General features: G+C 44.9%; 1 protein-coding gene across 1 annotated transcript in view; it reads right to left on the bottom strand.

Annotated features, from left to right (window-relative positions):
• The window catches only part of LOC128325052 (opsin-5-like), a 56,457-nt gene that overhangs the window by 27,482 nt on the left and 4,636 nt on the right, over positions 1–24,339 (bottom strand). Inside the window, exons 2-3 of the mRNA XM_053250422.1 lie at positions 10,940–11,102; positions 9,919–10,046 (exon numbers count right to left, since the gene is read on the bottom strand). Of these exons, the coding sequence (XP_053106397.1) occupies positions 9,919–10,046; positions 10,940–11,102 (291 nt within the window). The remainder of the gene's footprint in view (positions 1–9,918; positions 10,047–10,939; positions 11,103–24,339) is intronic.

The following is a 24,339-nucleotide window of genomic DNA, read 5'->3' as shown; positions in this document are numbered from 1 at the left end:
TTCCTGCTGAGAATAGAGCTGTTCCATCCCTGTTGACTTTTAGGAAACTACTGAAGACACATCTCTTCAGCCAAGCTTTTTAGTTAGTTGGTGTTTTTATGGATATTTTAATCTGGTTTTGTGTTTTAACTGTTAAATTCTTGGTTTGTTTTGTTCTTGGGTTGTTTTATGCTATAAACCTCCTAGAGACTTTGGTAGTGGGCTATAGATATAGATATAGATATAGATATAGATATAGATATAGATATAGATATGATTTTGAGGAGCAACAGTCTCCAAGGGACACCATCTGGAATCTGCCTGAGAGTTAGGAGTGGAACCAACGCAAAGCAGTGCTTCCCACTCCCAAACTCCTCAGATGCTCCAGAAGGATACTGTGGTTGATAGTACTGAAAACTGCTAAGAGATCCAAAACATCCACCAGGCCGACCAAGGGAGTCTCCACCCCATAGCCCACCTGAAAGCCAGGTTGAAATGGGTCTAGATAATCAATTTCCTCCAAGACTGTCTGATGCTGGGAGGCCACCACCCTCTCAATTACCTTGCCCAGCCATGGAAGGTTGGAGACAGGTGTATAGTTGCTTAACTCTGAGGGATCCAATGCAAGCGTCTTCAGAAGAGGTCTAATGATTGCCTCCTTAAGACAAGGAGGCATCCTGCCCTCCCTCAGAGGAGCATTTATTATATCTACCAGGCCTTCTACAACAGCCTCTCTGCCTAATAGTATATGCCATGTTGGGTAAGGGTCAAGAAAACAGGTGGTAGGCCACACTGTTCCAATCAGCTTGTCCACATCCTCAGGAGTCAGACTGAAACTGATCCAACCTAACGACATAAGAGGAGTTGCTGGTCACCTTCACATCAGACACTGCAGTAATTGTGGAATCTGAGTCTAAGCTGGCCCAAATATGAGAGATTTTATCTACAAAGAACTCATTAAAAACATCACAACAGGTAACTGATGGTTCCAAATTCTAATTCAAGGGAGGAGGGGCATGTACTAGCCCACTCACAACCCTGAACGACTTTGCTGGACATGAGCTTGTGGATGCAATACGGGCAGAAAAGAATCATTTCTTTGCCACATGTGCTGCCTGAGCATAGATCTTCAAATGTGCTCTATGTTATAACTGGTCGGATTCGAGTCGAGTCTTTCTCCACTTGCGCTCCAGTTGTCTACCTTGCCCCTCCAGCACCTGTAGTTCTTCCGTTTACCAAGGGGCCAGTTCTGAAGTGGGTTGGATTTATGTGTATTTATTCAAAAGACTTATATTTCATCTATTTTCAAAGTGGAATTCAGGGCAGCGATCAACAAGGAAATAAAAAATCCATAGAACAATAAAACATTTAGGCCATATAATAAAACAGGAGCAGAATAAAACCAGTCTAAGTTCCTTAGGGACTGCCTGAACAATCCTAGACCCAAGTAGACTATCAACTAGAGACAAGTTGAAGAACTGACTTGCAGGGGTTTAATACTGCTGTCCCCTTGCAGATATTGGCCTACAACTCCCATCATTCCTGACTTCTGGCCACTGTGACTGGGGATGATGTCCAACAACAACTGGAGGGCTGTAGTCCAACAACAGCTGGAGGGCCGCAGATTGAGACTCCTGAACTATAAACAGTTTGAGAGCAACTTGGGCCACAGCTTTGTGGTAGAGCATCTGCTTTGCATGCAAAAGGTCCCAGATTCAGTCCTCAGCATTTCCAGGTAGGACTGGGAAAAAACCCTGTCTGAAACCCTGGAGAGATGCTATGCCAAGCTAGATAAATTGATGATTTGACTAAGTATAAGGCAGTTTGATATGAACATAGGAGCAGCTAAGTTGGTACTTTTTATTTCTCCAGTCCAAATAGTTATTTTCGGAACCTTTCCAGTGAATAGTTGAGTTATTAGAAGAAGTCTAATTTGTCCTGCTGTTCTTCCATATCTGGAATTTGCAAAGGTTTAAAATATTCTGGCTTCTCTGAGCTATCAGCCTTTTCTTGAACTGATTGTGAAGCATGAAGAGATAGAAGAATAACCCAGTCGAAAGTAAAATACAATCTGCCCGGGCCATTCCCAGATGGCAAATTTACTTTGCTTCCCCACAAGAATGGTGGGTGTGCATTCACACATTGGGAAGGATTTACCTTGAAGTCCCTGAGGGATATCAAGGTGCATTCCATACATGATTCAGGTTTTCCCCAGTACATTGGAGCTTAGCCTGAATTATGCCTGTGATAAAAAGTTCCACTTTCTTTGACGGCTTTTTTGTATGCTTCGAAGTACCTCAGTGTTTCTTCTGAGATGTATGGAGGGGCCATAGTGATAGAGCGCCTTTTCTTAAAGCCTCACATTTCTCTTTTTAAAAAAAACACAAAAAAAATTTGCTTGGTGATCTTGTGGAACATTGTTCTAAGCACCTGCACGGTGCATTTTGTTTTGCTCTTTTAATAAAATGTATCTCTTTTTTGAAAAGCCTCCAGACTCTGTTTGACTCCCAGTGGTATTTTATGGTGAACATAAGAACATAAGCAGGCTTTTCTTAAAGCCCTATTTTTTGCATTTTTTTAAAAAAAAATTGCTTGGTGATCCTGCGGAACATGCGGGGCTGATGCATATGATGTTCTGTAAGATCACCAAGCAAATAAAAAACAAATAGCAAAAAGTGAGGCTTTAAGAAAAGCCTGCTTATGTTCACCATAAAGTACCACTGGTATACCCTACACGGACCTGAACACTGCATGGCATGAATGGTGCATGGAAAAAAAAATTGGAAGGAACCTACAAGAACCCTATTAAAAAGCCCTATGTGAATGGCCCCCAGGTTTTTTCAAATTATCTTTATTGTGCTTATATGTGGCTAATATATCATAACTCAGTCCACTTTACCCCACTTAAATTCACGGTTAAGCTCACTATCTGGGAACGGTCCTGCTGAAAGAGGAAATGGCCACCATCTGTAATGGAAAAGAAGATCCACCGTTAACCTGTTTAGAGATGTGCAATCCTCAGCTGGCCTATAGCAGCATCTAGCTTGCTGTCCGATTATAGGAACATGGGAAGCTAACTTCTACTGAGTCAGACCATCAGTCCATCTAACTCAGTATTGTCTGCACTGACTGGCAGCAGCTTCTCCAAGGCGTCGGGCAACCGTCTTTCCCAGCCCTACCCAGAGATGCCAGGGATTGAAACTGGAACCTTCTGTGTGCAAAGCAGAACCTCTACCACTGAGTTACGGCCCCATCCACAAACTCTTTCACTGATTTTCCATGGCAGGAGTTCCCAATATCTTGAGTCCCCAGATATTTTTAGCTCTCTTCACCCCCCCCCTCCCGGTGGCTGGCCATTGTGGCTGGGGATGGTTGGCAACCCCTACTCTATGGGGCTGTTTTTTCTCTCTCCAGGTGGGACACTGGAACAGCCACTTAACTCTTTCTCATTAATAATGAGAAGGTAAGTAATGACTTATGCAAAGGAACATAATCAATTCAAATTAAATTCTCTCTACAGAACAAACAGCCTCTTGAGTCAGCCTGGGCTTCCCCTCAGGTACAATGTATATGAAATACATTGCTGTACATTACTGGAGATAAACAAGCAGTGTATCATCCTTAGCACACAAGATGGATGCCAACATGCTGGAATTCATATACTGATGCGATTCATTCTAGCTTGGTGCCGAAAAAATTTATTGGACAACATAACCAGTGGAATTTGGTGGCAAATCAAGTCACTTTCCTTTATTTGTATTATATTTCTATTTCGATCACAGTTTGGGCAGAAGAAGATATATGCTACTTAGTTTCTCTGCCTAAATAAGAACGTGAAGGTTAAGTCTTGTAGAACAATGCACAAGCAGAATGGGTACATTTGGAACTTCCTTCTTTTTTGTGGGCGTGGTTTCTGGAGTAATAATGCCCGAGTGCAGCTCTCAGCACTTGTAGATTGCTTAGTTTGTTCCCGGAAACCAAACAGTAAGCGAAATATCTGGAAATTATGGTAGAACTTCACCTCCATTGTTTATCCGTTTTCTTCCATTTGTATCAGGTTAGTTCACAACAGAGAGTCAGTGTGGCTGATTTCCCCCCAAATGGTAACATCAGAGGGTTGGTTCATCTGTTAGTGACTAGTCTATCTCCACAGGCTAAATATGTGTGCACATGAGTGCCCACCCCACTTGGTGCACAAGGGTCCAGCCTTTCCCTAATTGTTTGGGGGCCAGTCAAAACAATCCTATGAGGCAGATTAGGATGAAAGAGAGTATAGATCTGGGCCTCCTGATCAGAGTGTGGAGGGGTGTGTGAGTGATTTTAGTTGCATAGCAGCAAGAGAAAGGGAATGCTGAGAAATGTGTATCTTTCACTATGTCCATAGAGTTCTTCTGCAGTGAAGACACGGGGCATGGGCGGGGTGAGAAGACCAAGGCAGAGGGCCCAGGGGGCCCATCTACACTTCTTGTTCCAGTGCCCACTTGAACCTGGTTGTGCCCTGAGTTGTGGTTCTGGGTCCATCCTGCTTCTATCTATGTGGGCTGCTGGTCAGTTTTCAGAGGTAATTCATGTTATTTGTTTGTTTCTTTGTTTGTTTATCAAATTTGTACACCACCCCAAACTTTCATCTCAATTCATGGTGCTAGTTATCACTAGGTCTTCTCTGTTGCCACCCTGAGACTTTGGAGTGTGCTCCAAATTTCCTTGCTGAAAGAAGCTTTAAAAGGGTCTTTAAAGACACCTTCATTCACCCAAGTTTTTTAACGACAATTGTGCCTTTAAGTTTTTTCAATATTTTAATGTTTGTTTTAATTTGTTTTACTTTAATAAAACAGATTTTATTTTAATTTGTTTTATGTTGTTGTAAATTGCCCAGAGACATAAGTTTGGGATGGTGTTAAAATAAAATAAAATAAAATAAAGGGCTTTAAAAACCACAATACCTGCAGGGCAGCATCCCACCACATGGAGGCACTGTTGCTCACGGGAGGGCATATTTTATTTATTTATATTTATTTTTAATTTACATTTTATATTCCACTCTTCTTCCAAGGAGCCCAGAGTGCTGTACTACATACTTAAGTTTCTCCTCACAACAACCCTGTGAAGTAGGCTAGGCTGAGAGAGAAGTGACTGGCCCAAAGTCACCCAGCAAGTTTCATGGCTGAATGGGGATTTGAACTCGGGTCTCCCTGGTCCTAGTCCAGCACTCTAACCACTACACCATGCTGGCTCTGCATATGCTCTGCATTTCAAAAACATCCGAGGTAGGGTTGGAAAGATCATCCGCTCCAGCTGTTTTTCCGGAATCTGCCCCGGGCCGTTCCCAGACAGGCGATTTTACTTGGCAGGTGTGCGTTCACATATCATCCAAATTTATGCCGAAGTCCCTGTGAGCTATTGGGAAGCACTCCACACACGATTTGGGGTTTTCATTGTGCATTAGAGCATAGCCTAATTTATGTCCAGGGTAAAAAATTCCACCTTTTGCGCCGGTTATTTGCACAAATTTGAAATATCCAATATGCCCCATAACTCACAGTACTTCACCCCTCTTAATCCCATGGTAAAGCTTGCTGTCTGGGAAAGTCCCTGGTAAACCACTGTCCCTATTTTGTCCCTATTTTTGCCTCTTAGGGATGCCTTGTTCAAGTTTTATCACTGCTCGATGCTAGAGATGTTATTTTCCAGGATTCAGCACCTTCCCCAGAATCTCTAGAAACTAAACCTCCAGGAGGATGGGTTGATGGATCGCGTCTCTAATGCACCTGCATGATAATGGCTGCTCAGCATTAAGACACTGACTATGGAGTGCACAGCATGTAGTGGGCGGAAGGAGTGCAGGGGAGCAGGGGAGCTTGGGCAGTACTCTGGTGTAAAAATGGTTTGTTGCAAGTGTATCCCTTCCCTGGTTTCATCAGCAAAAAATCAGAAGGTATGGGCTGGCCTCAGCCACTGCACTAACCAGGAATCATATGCTGGGCATGTACTTCATTACCTGCTTTCCATTTGTCGCATGTTTGCAGTCCGAACTTGCTTGGCCACGCCCCCTACACATTCACAGGCTTGTTCCTGTTGGTGAAATGCTGGAAAGTAATGAAAGACTCCTACCTGAAATCCTGAAGAGCCACTGGCAGGCAGTGTAGACAACACTGAGCAGGGGCATAGATACCACTGGATGAGGGGGGACACATGTCTTTGGGCCACCGAGGTGCAGGGGCCACCAGGGCACCCACCTCCCTCCCTCCCACACTCAGCTGGTGAACAAAGTGCTCCTCAGTGAGAAGCACAACACATGGCCCCTCCCCCACTCCCAGCTAGTGAGCCCTTGGTTTTCTGGCTGGGTGCTTTCTTTCTCTCCTTTACTCCGAGCGACGGAGAGAAGGAGAGCAACCAGCCTGCAAACAAAGCATTTGTTGGCTGGGAGGGGCTAATGCGCCACGTGTTCCCCCCTGGTGCTGGCCATGCCTTCTGATGCCAGCACATGGGGCATGGCTGGCGCACAGTGGTGGTGGGGGCACAAAGACAGGCAATGGGCTACCCTACGGCCATTGCCAAGCTCCCTATACCCCTGACACTGAACTAAAAGGACTAATGGTCTGACTCGACTTCCTCGGTTTCGTTCTCTCTGTTCTGTTCTCTTGAGTTGTCATTTGAGGTCCCTTTGCCGTCTGAGGTTTATAGTTGATTGGGATACATCAGAGGATTGTTTCTGTGGTGGCGCTCGGCTTGGAGCCCTGGAGGTTCGGTGCTGCCCCCACTTTGCAGACTGGACATGCCTTATCCCACAAGCTTTTATTCTGTCTGCCTGCTAACTTGGTAAAGAGGCACCTTTTAATGTGGTGATTCTCTTTATTTAGCAGGGGGAGAGGAACTGGTCCTCTCCACCCCCAGCACAGTATCATTCCAGTGTGTTGCTGGTGTCTGTCTTATGGTTCTTTTAGATTGGGAGCCATCTTATTTATTTATTTATTATTTCTCTGTGTTAACCACCCTGAGCCATTTTTGGAAGGGCGGTATAGCAATCGAATTAATAATAATAATAATTAATAATACTGCATAGGATTGTTTTGTTTTTGGTGCTGGATGGTTGTCAATGTTCTAATGTTTAGCTGTTTTTAATGCTGCTTTTTGTTTCTGGGGGATGTTACTTTTCTTGTTGATTTTAGTTTATCACTGTTCTATGGCTGGGAATATGTAGGCTGCCTTGAGCACCTCCAGTTTGGTGGTGGAAAGATGGGATATAATTACTGTTTCTGTGTATATGAATAAAATGAATTCACAGGGAACTGAAACAGATCAGCTCTAAAGGGAGATCCCTTAAGTTCTCAGGTTCTGCAGTTCTGTCCATCAAAATGCTATTTTTTGTAAGCAATTTTAAAATAATATAATTGGAAGGGACCTTGGAGGTCTTCTAGTCGAACCTCTGCTCTGTGAAGGAAATTGCTACAGCATCCCTGACTGAGGGAACGAGGTACCTTAAAAGTAGTGATTATCTTCTATTTAGCAGTGGGGAGCAACTGGCCCTATCCATCCCCTGAGCAGTTGCTGCTGTGTCTACCTTCTTTGTAGATTGTGAGCCCTTTGGGGACAGGGAACCATCCACTTTTGAGAACTCTCACTGAAGTGTGTGTGTGTGTGTGTGTGTGTGTGTGTGTGTGTATATATATATATATATATATATATATATATATATATATACACACACACACACTACTACTAATTTACTACTACTACTACTACTAATAGTAGTAGTAGTAGAAGAAGTAGTAGTAGTAGAGTAGTAATCTTGTGCATAAACCCCACCGCATATTAAGATCATTAGGGGAGGTCTGGTTGCAGTTACCACCAAGACATTTAGTGAAGACCCAAAACTGGGCCTATTTCTAGTATCATCCCAGGGCTCTGGCTCCCAAATGAAATCAGAACCTCCCCATCTCTGGCTGTTCTTAAGCGACTCTTGAAAACACACCTGTTTTATCAGGCTTTTAGTTAATAATTTTTTAATTGATGGTTATTTTAATTTCATTTATATGGTGTAAGGTTTTAATTGTTGCCGTTTTTTAATTTGTAAACTACCCAGAGATTTTATATGAGGTGGTATATAAATATGATAAATAAATAATAATAATTTAAAAAATTGATGGCTGTCCCAGCCTCTCTTTGGAAACCTCAGGTGAAGGACTGCTCACCACTGCACACGACAGACTGTTCTACTGCCCAACAGTGCTTACGGTTAGAAAATTCCTCCCCATCTAGCCTGAATCTGTTTCATTGTAATTTCAACCCATTGGTCCTAGTCCAGTGCTAGATAGTCCAGAACCATGGGGGACAAATCTTCTCCTTCTTCTACATGACAACGCTACAGATATTTATTTTACTTATTTTTTTACATTTATATCCCACTCTTCCTCTAAGGAGCCCAGAGCAGTGTACATGGTTATGTTTATCCTCACAACATCTCTGTGAGGTAGGTTAGGCTGAGAGATATGACTGGCCCAGAGTCACCCAGTGAGTTTCATGGCTGAATGGGGACTTGAACTTAGGTCTTCGCATCATCTCATACTGCGCGAGAGATGGCAATGGTAAACCCCTTCTGCGTTCTACCAAAGACAACCACAGGGCTCTGTGGTCGCCAGCAGTGGCTGACTCAATGGCACAACTTTACTTTTACTCCCTGGTCCTAGTCCAATACTCTAACTACTACACCACACTGGCTTCTTTGAAGACGGTGATGATATCTCCTCTTAATCTTCTCCTTTCCAGGCTAAACATCTCTGTGAGGTAGGTTAGGTTGAGAGATGCGACTGGCCAGGAGTCACCCAGTGAGTTTCATGGCTGAATGGGGACTTGAACTTAGGTCTCCCCGGACTTAGTCCAACACTCTAACTACTACACCACACTGGCTTTTTTGAAGACTACTACGATACCTCCTCTTAATCTCCTGTACAGGCTAAACATACCCAGCTCCCTTAACTGTTTCTCATAACAGCTGTTTCCAGTCCCTTCACCATCTTTGTAGCCTCCCTCCGAATCCATTCGGGTTTACCAATGTCCTCCTTAAAATGTGGTGCCCAGAATTAGACACAATGTTCCAAATGACGTCTGACCAAGGCTGCGCAGAGTGGAGTAGGGTTTGACTTTTATCTTAGGAACATAGGAAACTGCCACATACTGAGTCAGACCATTGGCCTCTCTAGCTCAGTATTGTCTTCACAGACGGGCAGCGGCTTCTCCAAGGTTGCAGGCAGGCATCTCTCTCAGCCCTATCTTGGTGAAGCCAGGGAGGGAACTTGAAACCTTCTGCTCTTCCCAGAGCGGCTTCATCCCCTGAGGGGAATATCTTGCAGTGTTCACACATCAAGTCTCCCATTCATATGCAACCAGGGCAGACCCTGCTTAGCTATGGGGACAAGTCATGCTTGCTACCACAAGACCAGCTCTCCTCCTCTTGCATCCTCATGAGTATTTATGTCCCTCTTTCATGATGTAATGGAACAAAAATAGTGCTGAACTGGCTGCTGAGAGGAAACAAAAAAATAAAAATGCCCTGGTTGCTGGCGGTGGTGAAAAATAAGTTGTCCCCCGCACACCACCTCCCACCGTAATCATACATCTTAGGACTTATAGTCTGGACACAAAACAGCAGACAGGATGATGATTAATCTACATATGCAAATGAAAAGGGAAAATAGGTAGCTGCTGTATTATTTTTTGTGCTAATTACTGCAATCTCAAACGTTTGATGAATAGGCTCCCTAATGGAAAGTCCTCCTAGGAGAGTTGTTGCTAAGAGATTCATGACTTGCCTAACCCTGTGAAAGAGTCACCGGGTGGGGAGTGTCGGGGTGGGGTGGGGGGGGTGAGACAGAGAGGCAGAGAGATTTCGCAAGAGGAGGAAGAGGACGGGGCATTTCAGCCACACGTCCTAGCACCTACCATACGCCGGATAACAGACCTTCAAGCAGCACACCGTGCTTAGTGCCGTCAGGCTGGTGAGACTACAGAGGCCAAAGAGAACTCCGCAAAAGGCATAGAAGGTGCACGTGGCATGGTTGAACAGCCACCTGGAAGGGAGAGATAACGAGGGGGAATAATTGACCTCCTCATAAGGCATTCTGTCGAAGGCATCCCAATCACAAAGAAGGGCTTTCGCCGCACTGGCTCACACAGTAATGCGAGCATTCGCTTCTTCAACATCATCCCAAGCATAGGACAGGGCATGCGTATATCTGCATTATCTATATGCATATACAAGAACTGCAGCATCCAATCAGTCTGTTGATTAAAAACCATATAACTGATTAAAACAGTCTCCCTGATTAATTGGGCAGTAGCTTCTTCTTCTTTTTTTTTTAATGGTCAGCATCCTGATCAATGCTGTGCTTATGCAGGGAGCAAAGTTGCACCAGTACAAAAAACTGCATGCTGTCCTAAGTTGTGCTCTTGTGTCAGAGTTCCCTAAGGAAGAGGTTTCAAGGCACAAACACCACCTTGTTGTCAAGAGTGGCTCCGGGGGGGGCAAGCATCCCCTTAGATAAGTCGTTGCCCCCCCACTTGCCCCCCATATCTGTTTCAGAAATCTAATATGTGGGGCACAGCTTTCCCACCCATAAATGCACTTTGCACCTTCTGTGCCCTCCCCACTTCAATCTTTTTTCTGGTGCCACCACTAGTTGTGCAAGCACACAAATATATTTGCACTTGCATGACACGAGCTGGGAATGCAAGCTCAAGACTTGGCACATCTGGCAAGCACAACATCCTAGCAATAGGAACATAGGAAGCTGCCTTTTACTGAGTCAGGCCATTAGTCCATCTAGCTCAGTATTGTCTACACTGACTGGCAGCAGCTTCTCCAAGGTTTTAGGCAGGAGCCTTCCCCAGCCCTACAATTTCTGAATGGAATACAAGCAATATCATTTGTTAATGCAACAAATTAGTCAATGGCTCAAGCTACCTGTGTGCAAAGAAGGACGGTGTGGCCAATGGGAAGAGGGTCACAGTCATGCCAACATCGCTGATGGCAAGGTTCACAATAAAGAACTCAGCAGGCTTCAGGATGGCTCTCTTCCGATAGGCTACCAGGAGGAGGAGAGCGTTTCCAAAGAGGGACACTACACCTGAAGGGGAAAAGAGGCAGAACCCATTGTGAAATTCCATATTCCACAGTGTTCCATATTCCATATGTATTCAGTCAGTGAGAGACTTTGGAAAAGCCCCAACAAGAGTATGTCTTATTTACCCACCATCCACAGATACTAGCGAGCTGCATGAAAATCTGTACGAGGACAGGGTCACAACCCATAAGTATTAGGGCTGTGTGTATCAAATTGGAACAATAATAGGATTCAATGCAATACAGTCCCTATCAGGGAATTTTTCATCAGAAATGATTCCGATGAAAAAGGCCCCCGATACTGAAAACAGATTCAATGCAATGCTGCATTGTAACAGCATTGCATCTAACCTATTGGAGGATCGGAGTGGGGTGGGGGGCTTAGCTTTCCTGAAGATCCAGCATTCCCCAAAGAAAATGTCTGCTCGGAAGACAGCTGCAGTGGCAGAAATTCAAATCACCATATCCCTCTCCATCTTCTCGCCCCAAAATGCACCAGGGAGTTATTTGCACTTGGCTTCAGGCTTCGGGGTAAACATTGAGCGAAGCCACTTTGAAGCACACTCGCAGCATTGAGGGAAGCAGCCCCTACCCTCTGCTCTCAGGTTTGCTTTTGATGCAAGTTCACATGGCAGGCATCTGTGTTTTCCTTCTAGCCAATGGGAGAGGGGGAGAGTGCTCCTGCAGAGATAGATCTGCATTTGTAAAGAGAGTATCCTTCTTATCAAGTTAATGATTCTATGTCAGCGCCTCTCCCATTTGCTCCGCCGTTTTCAGAAAAAGTAACTTAAAACCAGCATTTAAAAAACCCGGACATATGTTGAAATAAGCTAGAATCCGCATCCCAAAGCCCGGTTTGTGTGTGGAGTGCTTCCAAGAATCTTGAAGGGACTTCGGGGTAAGTTTGGCTGGTGTGTGAATGCACACACTCTCTTCTGAAGGAGATTCGGGGCAGAAGCCCTGTGTGTAAAGCTTCCAGGAGAAGAAGCAACATCATAATGGGAGGTGAGCCGCCACAGATATGGTGGCTATGGGGTCAGGGCAGTGAGGAGAAAGGAGGGCTGGTGGTATGGCTGTGGGGTGGCTGCATTCAAAACACAGCTCACTGCCAATGCTTCTGCACCCCTGGGTGAGAAGATGGGGTGGGTGTGGAGGGAAGCCAGCAATTTGAATTGCGGCCACTACGGCTGCCTTCTGGGCAGACACTTTCTTCAGTAAATGCTTCATCTTCAGGAAATGAAAAACCCTGCCCCCGTGCATCGAGCCAATACCGATGTATTATTATCTTGATGCAGTCTAGGGGTCCTCGATGACTGAATGCATGATTTGATCACTACCGAGATCAAATTGATACTACAACCACCACTGCTACAACAAATACTTATATACCACTTTTCAATAAAAGTTGAAAAGACCAAAGCGTTTTACCTGGGAAAACAAACAAGATGGTTCCCTTTCCAAAAAGTCTAAAAACAGTCTATAAATAAAATAACCATAAGGCAGACATCATCAATGACTGGAGAGGAGCTGTGCTGCTGGAACTGGATAGGGCCCGGCCACTTGCTAACCGCCTGCTAACTATAAGGGAATCGCCACTTTGAAAGGTGACTCTTTGCTCAGTTAGCAGGGATACTGATCCCATTCCTGATAATGAGTGATGCATTGATCATTAATGCATTTATGTAGAGCAGGATCCTGCTCCTGTTTCTTCCCTCTCACACCTCAGCAGGCTCTCTCACCCACAGGGTCATAGCTCAGTGACCAAGCATATGCTTTATTTGCAGAGCATCCCAGGTGCAATCCTCACCATATTCAGGCCAATGGACATCCAGAGTCTGGTGAGGACTCATAGGAGAGCTATGGAACACACTTCCTGCTGAGATTAGAGCTGTTCCATCCCTGTTGGCTTTTCGGAAACAACTAAAGAAACATCTCTTCAGGCAAGCCTTTTAGCTAATTTAATTGGAGATTTCTATAGGTTTTAATTGTTAACAAAAAAGTGGTTTGTTGTATTGCTGAAAACCACCTAGAGCAGGGTTTCTTAACCTTGGGCCCCTAGATGTTGTGGGACTACAACACCCAGAATCCCCAGACATGGCCTTTGTGGCTGGGGATTCTGGGAGTTGTAGTCCAACAACATCTAGGGGCCCAAGGTTAAGAAACCCTGACCTAGAGACTTCAGTAGTGGGCAGTATACAAATATATTGAATGAATGAATGAATGAATGAATGAATGAATGAAGCTCATGTGCAGCCAAGGAAATGAGCGTGTAGAGAGCTGAGTTCCAGACTAAAGCATAAGAACATGAGAACAGCCCTGCTGGATCAGGCCCAAGGCCCATCTAGTCCAGCATCCTGTTTCACACAGTGGCCCACCAGATGCTGCTGGAAGTCTACAGGCAGGAGTTGAGGGCAAGCCCTCCCTCCTGCTGTTACTCCCCTGCAACTGGTGCTTGTGTGTGTGTGCGTGCGGGAGGGGAGAGGTTTTCACCAGTCTCCCCTTTCCTTTGAAGTCTTCTGCACAAATATGTCCTGCGGGGACATATTGTGGCACAGAGCGCTTCAGAGGGAAGGGGGAGATCAGCAAAAATCCTCATCTGTGCAACTTTAGTTTGGAATGCAGCACACTGGGCATTTGCTTTTCAAGTCTGGATTTCAGCCACTGCCAGTCAGGACACACAATTCGGAATTAGATTGATTACTGGCCTGACTCCATATGTTCATAGGAATACTCATTTCTGATAGAGGTGAGAGAGCAAAACATGGTTTGCTGCAGAAAAAGATCTTGCTCAGGGTATTGCTAGGTACATAAAAGATCTGGGGCTCGGGCCCACAGCCACCTTTTGAGAATTAAACTCGCCCAAGAATAATTAGGGGTTTTTTGGGTTTTTTTAAAGTCTCTAATGCTATAATGCAGCACTATGAAAGTGGAAGGAGCAGAGAGCTGGGTGAGGCTGGTAGCTGTCTCCCATGCTCTGTGCAGAGCTTCCTCCACTGGAAGAGGCCATGCAGGAGGGACATGGTGGATGAGATTTGGGGCTCTGAGTAATTCATTGAGTAATTTGATGAGATTTGGGGCTCTGAGTAATTGAGTAATTCAGCCTGTACCCCATGGAGAGGGGAGCTGTTCTTGTGGTAGCAAGCATGACTTGTCCCCTTAGCTAAGCAGGGTCCACCCTGGTTGCATTTGAATGGGAGACTCCATGTGAGCACTATGAGATCTCCCCCTCAGGGGATGGAGCCGCTCTGGGAAGAGCAGAAGGTCCCAAGTTCCCTCCCTGGCAGCATTTCCAAGATAGGCCTGAGAGAGATTTCTGCCTGCAACCTTGGAGAAGCTGCTGCCAGTCTGTGTAGTCAATACTGAGCTAGATAGACCAATGGTCTGACTCAGTAGATGGCAGCTTCCTATGATCCTATGACCACTGCCTAATAGCTTATTACCTATAAAGCCCTAAACAGCTTAGGCCCTGGGTATTGAAGAGAATGTCTTCTTCGCCATGAGCCCCACCGCCTGTTAAGATCATCTGGAGAGGTTTGTCTGCCATTTCTGCCAACTTGTTTGGTGGTTACTCAGGAACGGACCTTCTCCGTTGCTGCCCCTGGACTTTGGAATGCGCTCCCTGTTGAAATAAGAGCCTCCACATCTCTGGCATCTTTTAAAAAGGCACTGAAGACACATTTATTCACCCAGGCTTTTAATTAGATTTATAGTTTAAATATTTTTAATATTGGGTTTTCAATGTTTTCAGTGATTTTAATGGTTAATTGATTTGATGTTTTAGATGATTTTAATTGTAAACTGCCCAGACACACAAGTTTTGGGTGGTATATAAATATAATAAATACAATAGATAGATAGATAGAGAGAGAGAGAGAGAGAGAGAGATAACACCCCTGCTGCTCAGCACCAACTCTTCCCTGCCTCTCTTGTCTTTGTGGCTCCCCACCTCCCACCCCACTGCCAGCACTGGTATCAAAACATATGCTTTATCATGGTGCAAGGCTCTAATCTGCACAGGTATCCCCATGCAAACTAGACAATCCCCAGAAGTGCACTCATATAATGGAGGTTGCTTGTGGAACACACAAGCACAGAGTTCGAAAAAGTCTCCCCGCCAACTACTGATGTTTTGGCATGATGTTTATCCATTTCAGTGTTTACTTTGCACCTTTTTAAAATGCTGATGAGGATATTTTAAAACTTTGTGTGGAGAGTGGATTTGCCACTAGGGCTTAGCCAATCAACCTTCTGCACAGTCTCAGATAGCCAGATAAGGAGGTGATTTACTGTATGTGCATTTTGAATGGTAAACCACCCTAGGTGCCCATTCGATTTTTATACCACCTCATCCAAATGGCTCTAGGCGGATCACAAATATAAAAACAGTTGGAAAACAAATAAATGATTCATCAAAACAAAATTAAAAACCTGTGTAAAATCACTCCAGTATGAGAATTCAGGTAGGAAGTTTCCTGAGAGTTGGGTTCACATGGGAGATGGCTTTTGCTGCAGCAGCTCCAATGGCGAGGAGGGGAGGGAAGATGTTTTGGCCTTGGGGTCAATTGAGAGAGGAAGCCAGAGACTTGAAACTGGCCTGGCAATTGGGGTCAGAGATCAAAATGGCATCTCCATTTCCATTGGCTATGGAGTCATGACTTCTACTGCCTACTCTGAATGGCCAGGATTCTCAAATCCATCTCTCATTGGCCATAGATATGACCATCAGCTCCCCATTAGCTCTGCCTGCCTTCTTTCTCCCCACCCCCTTGCCTTGCAGTTAATTTTCCAATGAGGGTTGCCTCTTCAAATGAATGATTGAATGAATGATCTCTCTCTCTCTCTCTCTCTCTCTCTCTCTCTCTCACACACACACACACACACACACACACTGTCCATCACTAAGTCCAAATGTCCGATGTGGAACATGGTGGTGCTGAGTCCTTGCGCGCACGCGCGCGCACACACACACACACACACACACACACAAAATTTCCAAGGGCACAGTGTTAAGTTATTCATTGAATATTAATATAATTGCTCCCAGCTAATGTCAGTGGCATTTTAGAAGCATTTTAAGTCAGGATAGTGCCCACAGTGAGGAATCTGGACTGCAGAATCTGATGGTTCCTAACGAAAAAGGAACCATGCCAGCAAAAATGTAACCATTTTCAAGTAAGATTAGTTCTACCCGTTTGAGATTGGTGATGCCCAAATATTTTTCCTGGCAATCTCCTTCCTATGGATCTGTCTTATTCAATAATATATTGTGTGCACAAAATAAACGTGAGAAAGAACATCATGAAGATTATGCCAAATCCCACTGAAGCTGCAGGGAGAAGCTGCTCTTTTGTTTGAACATGGCTGAGACAACAGTGGTAATTAAAATTTAATGCCCAGGATTTTCCTTTTCTATTAAGTCATGCTAATTTCATTTAAAAAGAGTTTTCCTATGTAACCACAAAGGAGGCCCTGATTACTCGAGGGGCAGGTTATGGGATATTGGAATGACTTCCTAATAGATTAGCTTGCAAATTAAATCTTATGATAACAGTAACACGCCAAAGATTTTGAATGGCTGCTATAGCTGCATTATCCTCCCCCAAATCCTCGGCAGTGCCAGCTCATTCTTAAACAATGCACATTTGAGAGTTGAGTGTAAATCACTTCAGGTGAAAAAGTGGGAATATATGTTCTTGTTTCTGCCCCTCTCCTTGATTTCTACTGCAAAATAATTTCTGATTCCTTTACTTGGAGCTTTATTATCCATATCCACTAGGTTTATTATCTTGTAACCTATTTATTAGCAGTGCACAAAGATTGCTGAGTTGGGCTTTCACAGTCCCATGACTTGAGAACTCTCATGGAATGGCTGGAAAAGGTCTGAGGCAGCTGTTCTCATTGGAAAGCGGTACAGTTTTGTTGCTTCCTTGTATCTTCATGAGCAAAGCTGTAAAGGCAGTGATCTATCTCTAAGTGTTGCTGTAAAAATGAATGCAATCAGATTGCGAAGTACGTTAACTGCATTTACACACCTTTATCCTTGAGTACCTCAATTAAAGGACAATTTTCACAATGGGGAGAAGTAAGAAGTCGGGTTGCTCAGGGATCCGTACTGGGACCAGGGCTTTTTAATGTGTTCATACATGATCCAGTAACTGGGATAAGCAGCAAGCTAGTCAAACTTGCAGATGACACCAAACTATTCAGGATGGGTAAGTCCAAAAAAGGATTGTAAGGAGGTCTAAAAGGAGCTCTCTGAACTGGGCAACAAAATGGCAAATGCATTCAATGTAAAAAAAGTGTCAAGTGATAGATACTGGGGTTAAAAAAACCCCTCAGCTTTACATATACAGTACACGGATGGGGTCTGAGCTGTTAGTGACTAGGAAAGGGATTTAGTGGTTGTTGTGGACAGCTCCATGACTGACTCAGTGTGTGGCAGCAGTGATGTGTGAACCAGCTGGAGGTTGAGCTAGTTTGCCATTGAACTGAGCCTGTTAGATGGCTCAAACTCAAGCCAAACAGGGTCTGGTTCAGTTCGGCTGGCTCGAGGGTTCTAAATGTTTTGGTTTTTTGTTTTTGTTTTTAATTTAACTCATGGCTGGGTCCGGTGGCCTCTGGCGGGTGCTGCCATGGCCGTGGGGTGTGTGTGTGTCATCGAAAGTTCCCCCTCCCCCACCGACCTCCTCCCAGTCTTCTTTGGGCCGCTTCAGCCCATTTACAAGCCTTTTCAGCCCTCTGCCTGCTCGTGGTGGCCATTTTTAAGGCCACCACGCATGTGCACTGGCCATGTGTGTACCTGGGTCATGACCCGGTCATGCAAATGGCCAGTGTGCAGGGGCAGCAGCCTTTAAAATGGCCACAGTGAACAGGCAGAGGGCTGAAAAGGTCCATAAATGGGCTAAACTGGCCCAAATACTGGGGGGAGTTAGGTGGGGGAGAGGGAACCTTCAGCAGCCCCCCTACTGCCATGACAGCACCCCATGGAGGCTGCCAGACCCAGCTGTAAGTTTTAATTTTTTAAAATATTTAGAACTCCCCCCACCATTGAGCCGGGCCTGAACCAATTTGGCCTTGAGCTGAACTGGGGCCCAGTTCGACATCGAGCCACCCCATAAAACTGATTGTCAGGAAATTTAGGACAGACAACAAGAAGACACTAAACTGTTTAGGGTAGTGAAATCCACAACAGATTGTGAGGAACTCCAAAAAGATCTCTCCAAACTGAGGGAGTGGGTGACAAAATGGCAAATGAGGTTCAATGTTAGCAAGTGTATAGTGATGCACACTGGGGCAAAAAACACCAACTTCACATATACGCTGATGGGATCTGAGCTGTCGGTGACTGACCAGGAGAGATATCTTGGGGTCGTGGTGGTCAGCTCATTGAAAGTGTTGTCTCAGTGCACGGCAGCTGTGAAAAAAGCTAATTCCATGCTAGGAGGGGGGTTGAAAATAAAAATGCTAATATTATAATGCCCTTATACAAATCTATGGTGTGGCCACATCTGGAGTACTGTGCACAGATTTGGCCACTGTATCTTAATAAGGATATTGTAGAACTGGAAAAGGTGCAGAAGAGGGCAACCAAAATGATCAGGGGCCTGGAGCACCTTCCTTATGAGGCTAGACTACAGCATCTGGGGCTCTTTACCCTGGAAAAGAGGTGACTAAGGGGAGACATGATCGAAGTGTATAAATTGATGCATAGAGTAGAAAGGGTAGACAGAGAGAAATTTTTCTCCCTCTCTTACAACACTAGAACCAGGGGTCATTCCATGAAACTGAAGTTTGGGACAAGAGGAAGTACTTTTTCACACAGCACATAATTAATCTATGGAATTCTTTGCCATGGGATGCACTGATGGCCACCAGCTTGGATGGCTTTAAAAGGAGCTTAGACAGATTCATGGAGGACAGGTCTATCAATGGCTACTAGTCTGATGGCTGTGGGCCATCTCCAACCTCAGAGGCACAATGCCTCTCAATACCAGTTGAGGGGAGCAACAACACAAGAGAGGGCATGCACATACCTCTTGTTTGTGGGCTCCCCAGAGGCATCTGGTGGGCCACTGTGTGAAACAGGATGCTGGACTAGATGGGCCTTGTGCCTAATCCAGCAGGGCTGTTCTTATGTTCTTATGTACTTCTTCACATGGTCCGAGATCTAAGATATGATCATGTGCCAATCGTGGTTGAATGTCCAACAGGGCACAACACCCAGTCAATGTTGGGGCCATCACATGATCACTTTACTGGCTTTTACAGAAGCATGTGCACAGCTCTGCCTCCCACCTTTTGGTGGCATACCTAATATCGCCCCATCGTGAGAACCAGCCCATATAGAGAGAGCTGTGAGTTGGCTGAATGTGAAACACCTTGAGGATTCTGTCATCTCCTTCTTGGCATTTGATGTGGATACATTAGCTCAGTGGTAGAGCAGCTGGTTGAATCTCTGGTATCTCCAAGATATGGCTGGGAGAGACTGCCAGTCAGTGTCGACAATACTGAGCTAGATGGCCCAATGGATTGACTCAGTAAAAGGCAGGATGTTCCTGTTCCTATAACGGCTGCCTTCTACAAGTGCCTTTTTACCTCCAGCATGCTCTGTTTGTGTATTTGCAAACAAAACCGATATTACCCAAGTGTCATGAGGTTCCAGTTCTCTCCCATTCAAAACAATGCTGCTCCTCAAACATCTCATTACTTGGGGAAGTTGGGAATACATAAAAAATAATATGATAACAATATCAAGGAAGTTAAAGTGCTATAAAAATGTTTTACGTAGTAACTCTAGCTTTGGTCTATCCTTGCCTCTTGTGACTTCTGCAGCACATTACACTCACAGGTGCGGAAAACCCATCTTACTCACCTCTGCCCCTTCAGAACCACAGGCGGGGAAACAACTACCAAATCCTGCTAGAGAGATCAATTATGTAAATGGGCACATCTGAAGAGGCTTGCTTATATTGATCTGCTTGCTTTGTACAATTAGTTTAGCTGCCAACCCATGAGATGCAAGTACGTTGGCATCATTCAGTACAAAACCTTGAGACATCCAACTTTTGTGCCATTAGAGACTGTGTGGGGCAAAGTTGGCCGTTCCTCTTTCCCTGTAATGCGGAACGGAGAGAGCATAATATCTACCTTCTGCTGAAGAGGTTCCCTAGAGGAAGGCTGCCTTTTGTTAAGATCGACTTTGGAATAAACTGTCGCCAAGAAAGCGTGGATTGGAACTGCAAGGATATTGCCAGACTGGCTCAGGCCATCAGAATGATTGCTAAGGGCTGGCTTGGTGCTCAAGGGCAAAACAATAATTTAGGTTACTGGTGGTAACTAGGTGGCTGCAGAGAAAGCTCATGCAGACTGCGATGGCATGTCAAGAACTGTTCTGCATCATTACCACTATTTCTATCCTGAAATTGCACACACACAAACTTATTCCAACTTGGCACCAGTAGCAACTGCACTGCAAAGCTGTTGAGGAGCTATTTCTTGGCCAACAAGGATGGCTATTTAGAGCCCATGTGAGTGGCACTTTTGAAAGGCATTCAGTGTATTTCTGGATCCTCCAGTTAAAAAGCTTGGAGGTGCTGGTGCAGTCTTTCCCTCACTGAGCCTATGGCACACTGCACCAAAGGGGGTGATCAGTGCAGTATTACTGATTGCTGAGGTCTGCATGATCAAGTCTCAGTCTGGAAGTGTGGAGGAAGGTCCTTTCTTCCTTTGGGGCTCTTCACAAGCTCTTAAGGTAGGACTTTCCCAGACGACAATTTATTTTAATACGAACACAGATTTCTACAAGATGTTTTCTATCAGATCCACATGACATCAAGGGACAACGTGCTCTTTTTCTGTGTACCATCTGCTGAGAAACTGTGAAAGAACTGAGAATGTGTCCCCTTTCAATACTAGTTTCTTGAAAGAGTGTCTCAAACTTTAATCGAAGAAAGCAATGCACCAATGCTTGATTTAAGACTAATCTGCATTACCTACTGTAGCAATCGGCCCCTCCCTTACCCTAAAGAGTGAACTGGAAGTGAACGCTGTCTTGTCTGTCAGGCAGTGACCTTTACGGAACAGCCACTCAGCAGACAGTGACCGGGATTAGAGGGCCTGGCGGCAGGAAGTGAAGGGGGTCTTTGTTCTCAGAAGGAGCCAAGCAGGGGATGAGGGAGGACAGGAGGAAGGCTTAGTGGGGAGTAATGGAGCTTTTACTGCCTCATGGTCAAAGATAGCCTGCAGAATCCTCTCAGGGAAGGAAATCTGCAGATCCTTGAGAGACAGGATTGCCGGAAGCCTGAATCTTCTGCCATGGATTTGGTGAGTTCAGAAGGGAAACCAGGGCTTTGGCTTCAGTGAAAGGTTTAGCCAGGGAACTGTGTGTTAGGCATCCTGTGTTAGATTATTTTGGATTTTGTGCAATGCAAGCCCTTACAACTGGTTTATTGTAAACTGGTATACAACTGGTTTATTTTTTATCTGGAATGTAACAAGCTAAGAACAATGTTAGCCTGAGCCCTTTCTTTCCAACAAGGGGGCTTTTGTATTTTCTTGCATTTATGTTCTATGCAACTGAGTAACCATGATTTTTAAAGTGTGCCACTCCAAACAAACCAGCTGGAGTGCTTTTTGGAAATATTCTTGAAAGTACTGAGTGTCTCTGTTACCTGTAACTGAAGCTGCTAGAGCCTCAGACTGGAGCAGTCTGTAGTCTTTTGAATAAAGTTTTCTCTTTTTATTCTTTGTAATTTCACCTGCCTCTGAGTGGATTTTTAACTCAGGAAAAAGGGGTTTTACTCTCATGCAGACATGCCTCAAAGTTAATTGTTCAGCAGCCTACCAAGTTTGTTCTTCATGTGTAAACTGCATGTGGGAGGTTTTTGTATTTTTCCATTAGTAAATGAGAAGGAGAGAGTTCCCTGGACATTCACCCAAATCCAGGGAGGAGTTGAACTCTGTAATTAGGGTGTGGTGGCAGCATATTTTCTACCAATTTAAGTTTGAAAGGAACAGCCTTTGTTGAGCAAACATGGAGGGAATGAATCAGCATTTTTCTTTCCCCCATGTGGACTTGCTCTGAGACAAAGGCTGGGCTTAAATCTGCCATTCGCCAGTCACTATCCGCTACACCTAGCAATGTGATCTTTTCACATCACCACCATCTTGGCATCACCACCATGGCTGTTCAAGTAAGAGTGTGTGCAGGTCTGTCAGTCCAACAGACATGCCAGATTGACATGCTCTCTGTTGGGCACTGTTGGAGGGAATTCCCTCACAACAGCAAGGAGTCTCTGACAGGTCAAAACTGTAGGAAACACGCCCCCCCCCCCACAGCATTATATTGGAATTCTGTGGATATTCAGCAAGTCAGATGCCTGGACTGCACTAGACTTGCCAGGGGCGTAACTAGGGGAGAGGGGGCCCATGTGGCGCAGTGGTAAAACTGCCGCCCTGTAACCAGAAGGTTACAAGTTCGATCCTGACCAGGGGCTCAAGGTTGACTCAGCCTTCCATCCTTCCGAGGTTGGTAAAATGAGTACCCAGAATGTTGGGGGCAATATGCTAAATCATTGTAAACCGCTTAGAGAGTTTCAGCTACAGAGCAGTATATAAATGTAAGTGCTATTGCTATTGCTATTGCTATGTCCATCCCTCTCTCTGTTGCCCTCCCCCCGCCCCAGTGAGGGAGATAATGAAGAAAATAGGGAGGGGTGGAGCTGGAGGGGCCCACCTGTGTTCTTTGAACCCTTTCACTCAATTATAGTTACACCCCAAGACCTGCACTGTCCCACCCTGCCCTGCCTTCATGGCTGCTGCCTCAGAAAAAACTACAAATCCCAGAACCACCCATGCCACTCAGGGGCCTACAAGGCAATTCAGAGGGTAAAAGATGCCTTTTAAACATAAGCCATGCCAGAAGGCTAGGTGGCTGGTTGAGGTCTTCCTAAAGAGCAAAGAGGACATTGTGCAGCCTGTCTCCAGCCACTGCCCAGGGCCCAGGAAAAAAGGAGGGAAATGAGGACAGGTACACTGATGCATATATTGGGTCTCCAACTGTTCCCAGCCCAATATACACAACCTGAGAGTTGAAAGGGACTGATACAGCCCTTCCTAAATGTCTCACTGTCAGGTCAGATTGGGTCATATCAGATCATGACAATTTGGGCCATGCACGGAACCAGCACCCATATTGCCCAGCAATGCAGAGAGCATCTGGGGTACTAAAGAACTGGTCCGGGACATGTGCCCAGATGGCCTAATACCCTCAATGCCTCTGCCTCTCCCCATAACTGCTGGGTGCCATTTCCCCCCAAGTTCCTTCCATGTCTATCCAGACAGGAACCATAGACTCAATTTTTTGCCCTCACTCTGATGGAATTATCTGAAAGTCAAATCAGAGTGAGGGCAGGAGCAGGATGCATGGCCCCCTTTGCAAACTGTGTGTGTGTCTTTGCATGTATGGAGGAAAAAGGGATAGTGGTCTAAGAATGGAGACTGATAGTTTTGTGGATGTGATCTGAGACAATGCAGAAATGGGGGAAATATGTCAACAAGTCAATTGGCAGATGCCAGGAATGGGATAGGTTGGGAGGGTAATAGCCAGAGCTGTGTTTCTTCCGTGAGAGTGGAGAGAAAGTACAAACAGTGGTATGAAGTACAGAATTAAGCTTAGGCAATTCAGCTGTCTTTTTAAAAAGAAAGCACAAGTTTCTAGCTTTTATAGTCCCATAGAAATGCTTGTCTGTGCATGGGTAACACCAGCTGAAATCTCTGAGGCATGACAAATAGCAGGAGAAGACTTCCAGGGTCTTACACAGCAGCACCTGGCTCCTCCTTCTGCCCTGGAAATCCAGAATCAGTCATGCAAAAGAATAATTAAAAATGTGGAATACATGATACAAAATAAAAGAAATTATGTTGAGCTGTCTCGTTTGCATATTCTATACGAGTTGCAGTACTCAGCTTTTCTTTCTGCAGAATTTGGATTCACTTCATGCATGATTTAATTTTTGTTAGTGCAAAATTCACACAATCCTGATCAGAGGGTGAGGGAGCATATGTATGAGCAAATGTTCTTATATGTAGCGTATGATGTTACACCAATGCCATTGGTGCTTCTGCGTTCAACTGGAAGTGCTGGTGATGATCTTTCAAGCCCCAAGTGGTCTGGAACCAGGTTACCCCGAATGAGCCATTCATGCATATGGACCTGCCAATAACTTGAAATCAGCTGTTGA

The sequence above is a fragment of the Hemicordylus capensis genome, chromosome 4 (assembly GCF_027244095.1).
Source record: "Hemicordylus capensis ecotype Gifberg chromosome 4, rHemCap1.1.pri, whole genome shotgun sequence".
NCBI classification, from domain to species: Eukaryota; Metazoa; Chordata; class Lepidosauria; order Squamata; family Cordylidae; genus Hemicordylus; species Hemicordylus capensis.
The sequence above is the reverse complement of the archived record's forward strand: the minus strand, read 5'-3'. Positions and strand labels throughout refer to the sequence as shown.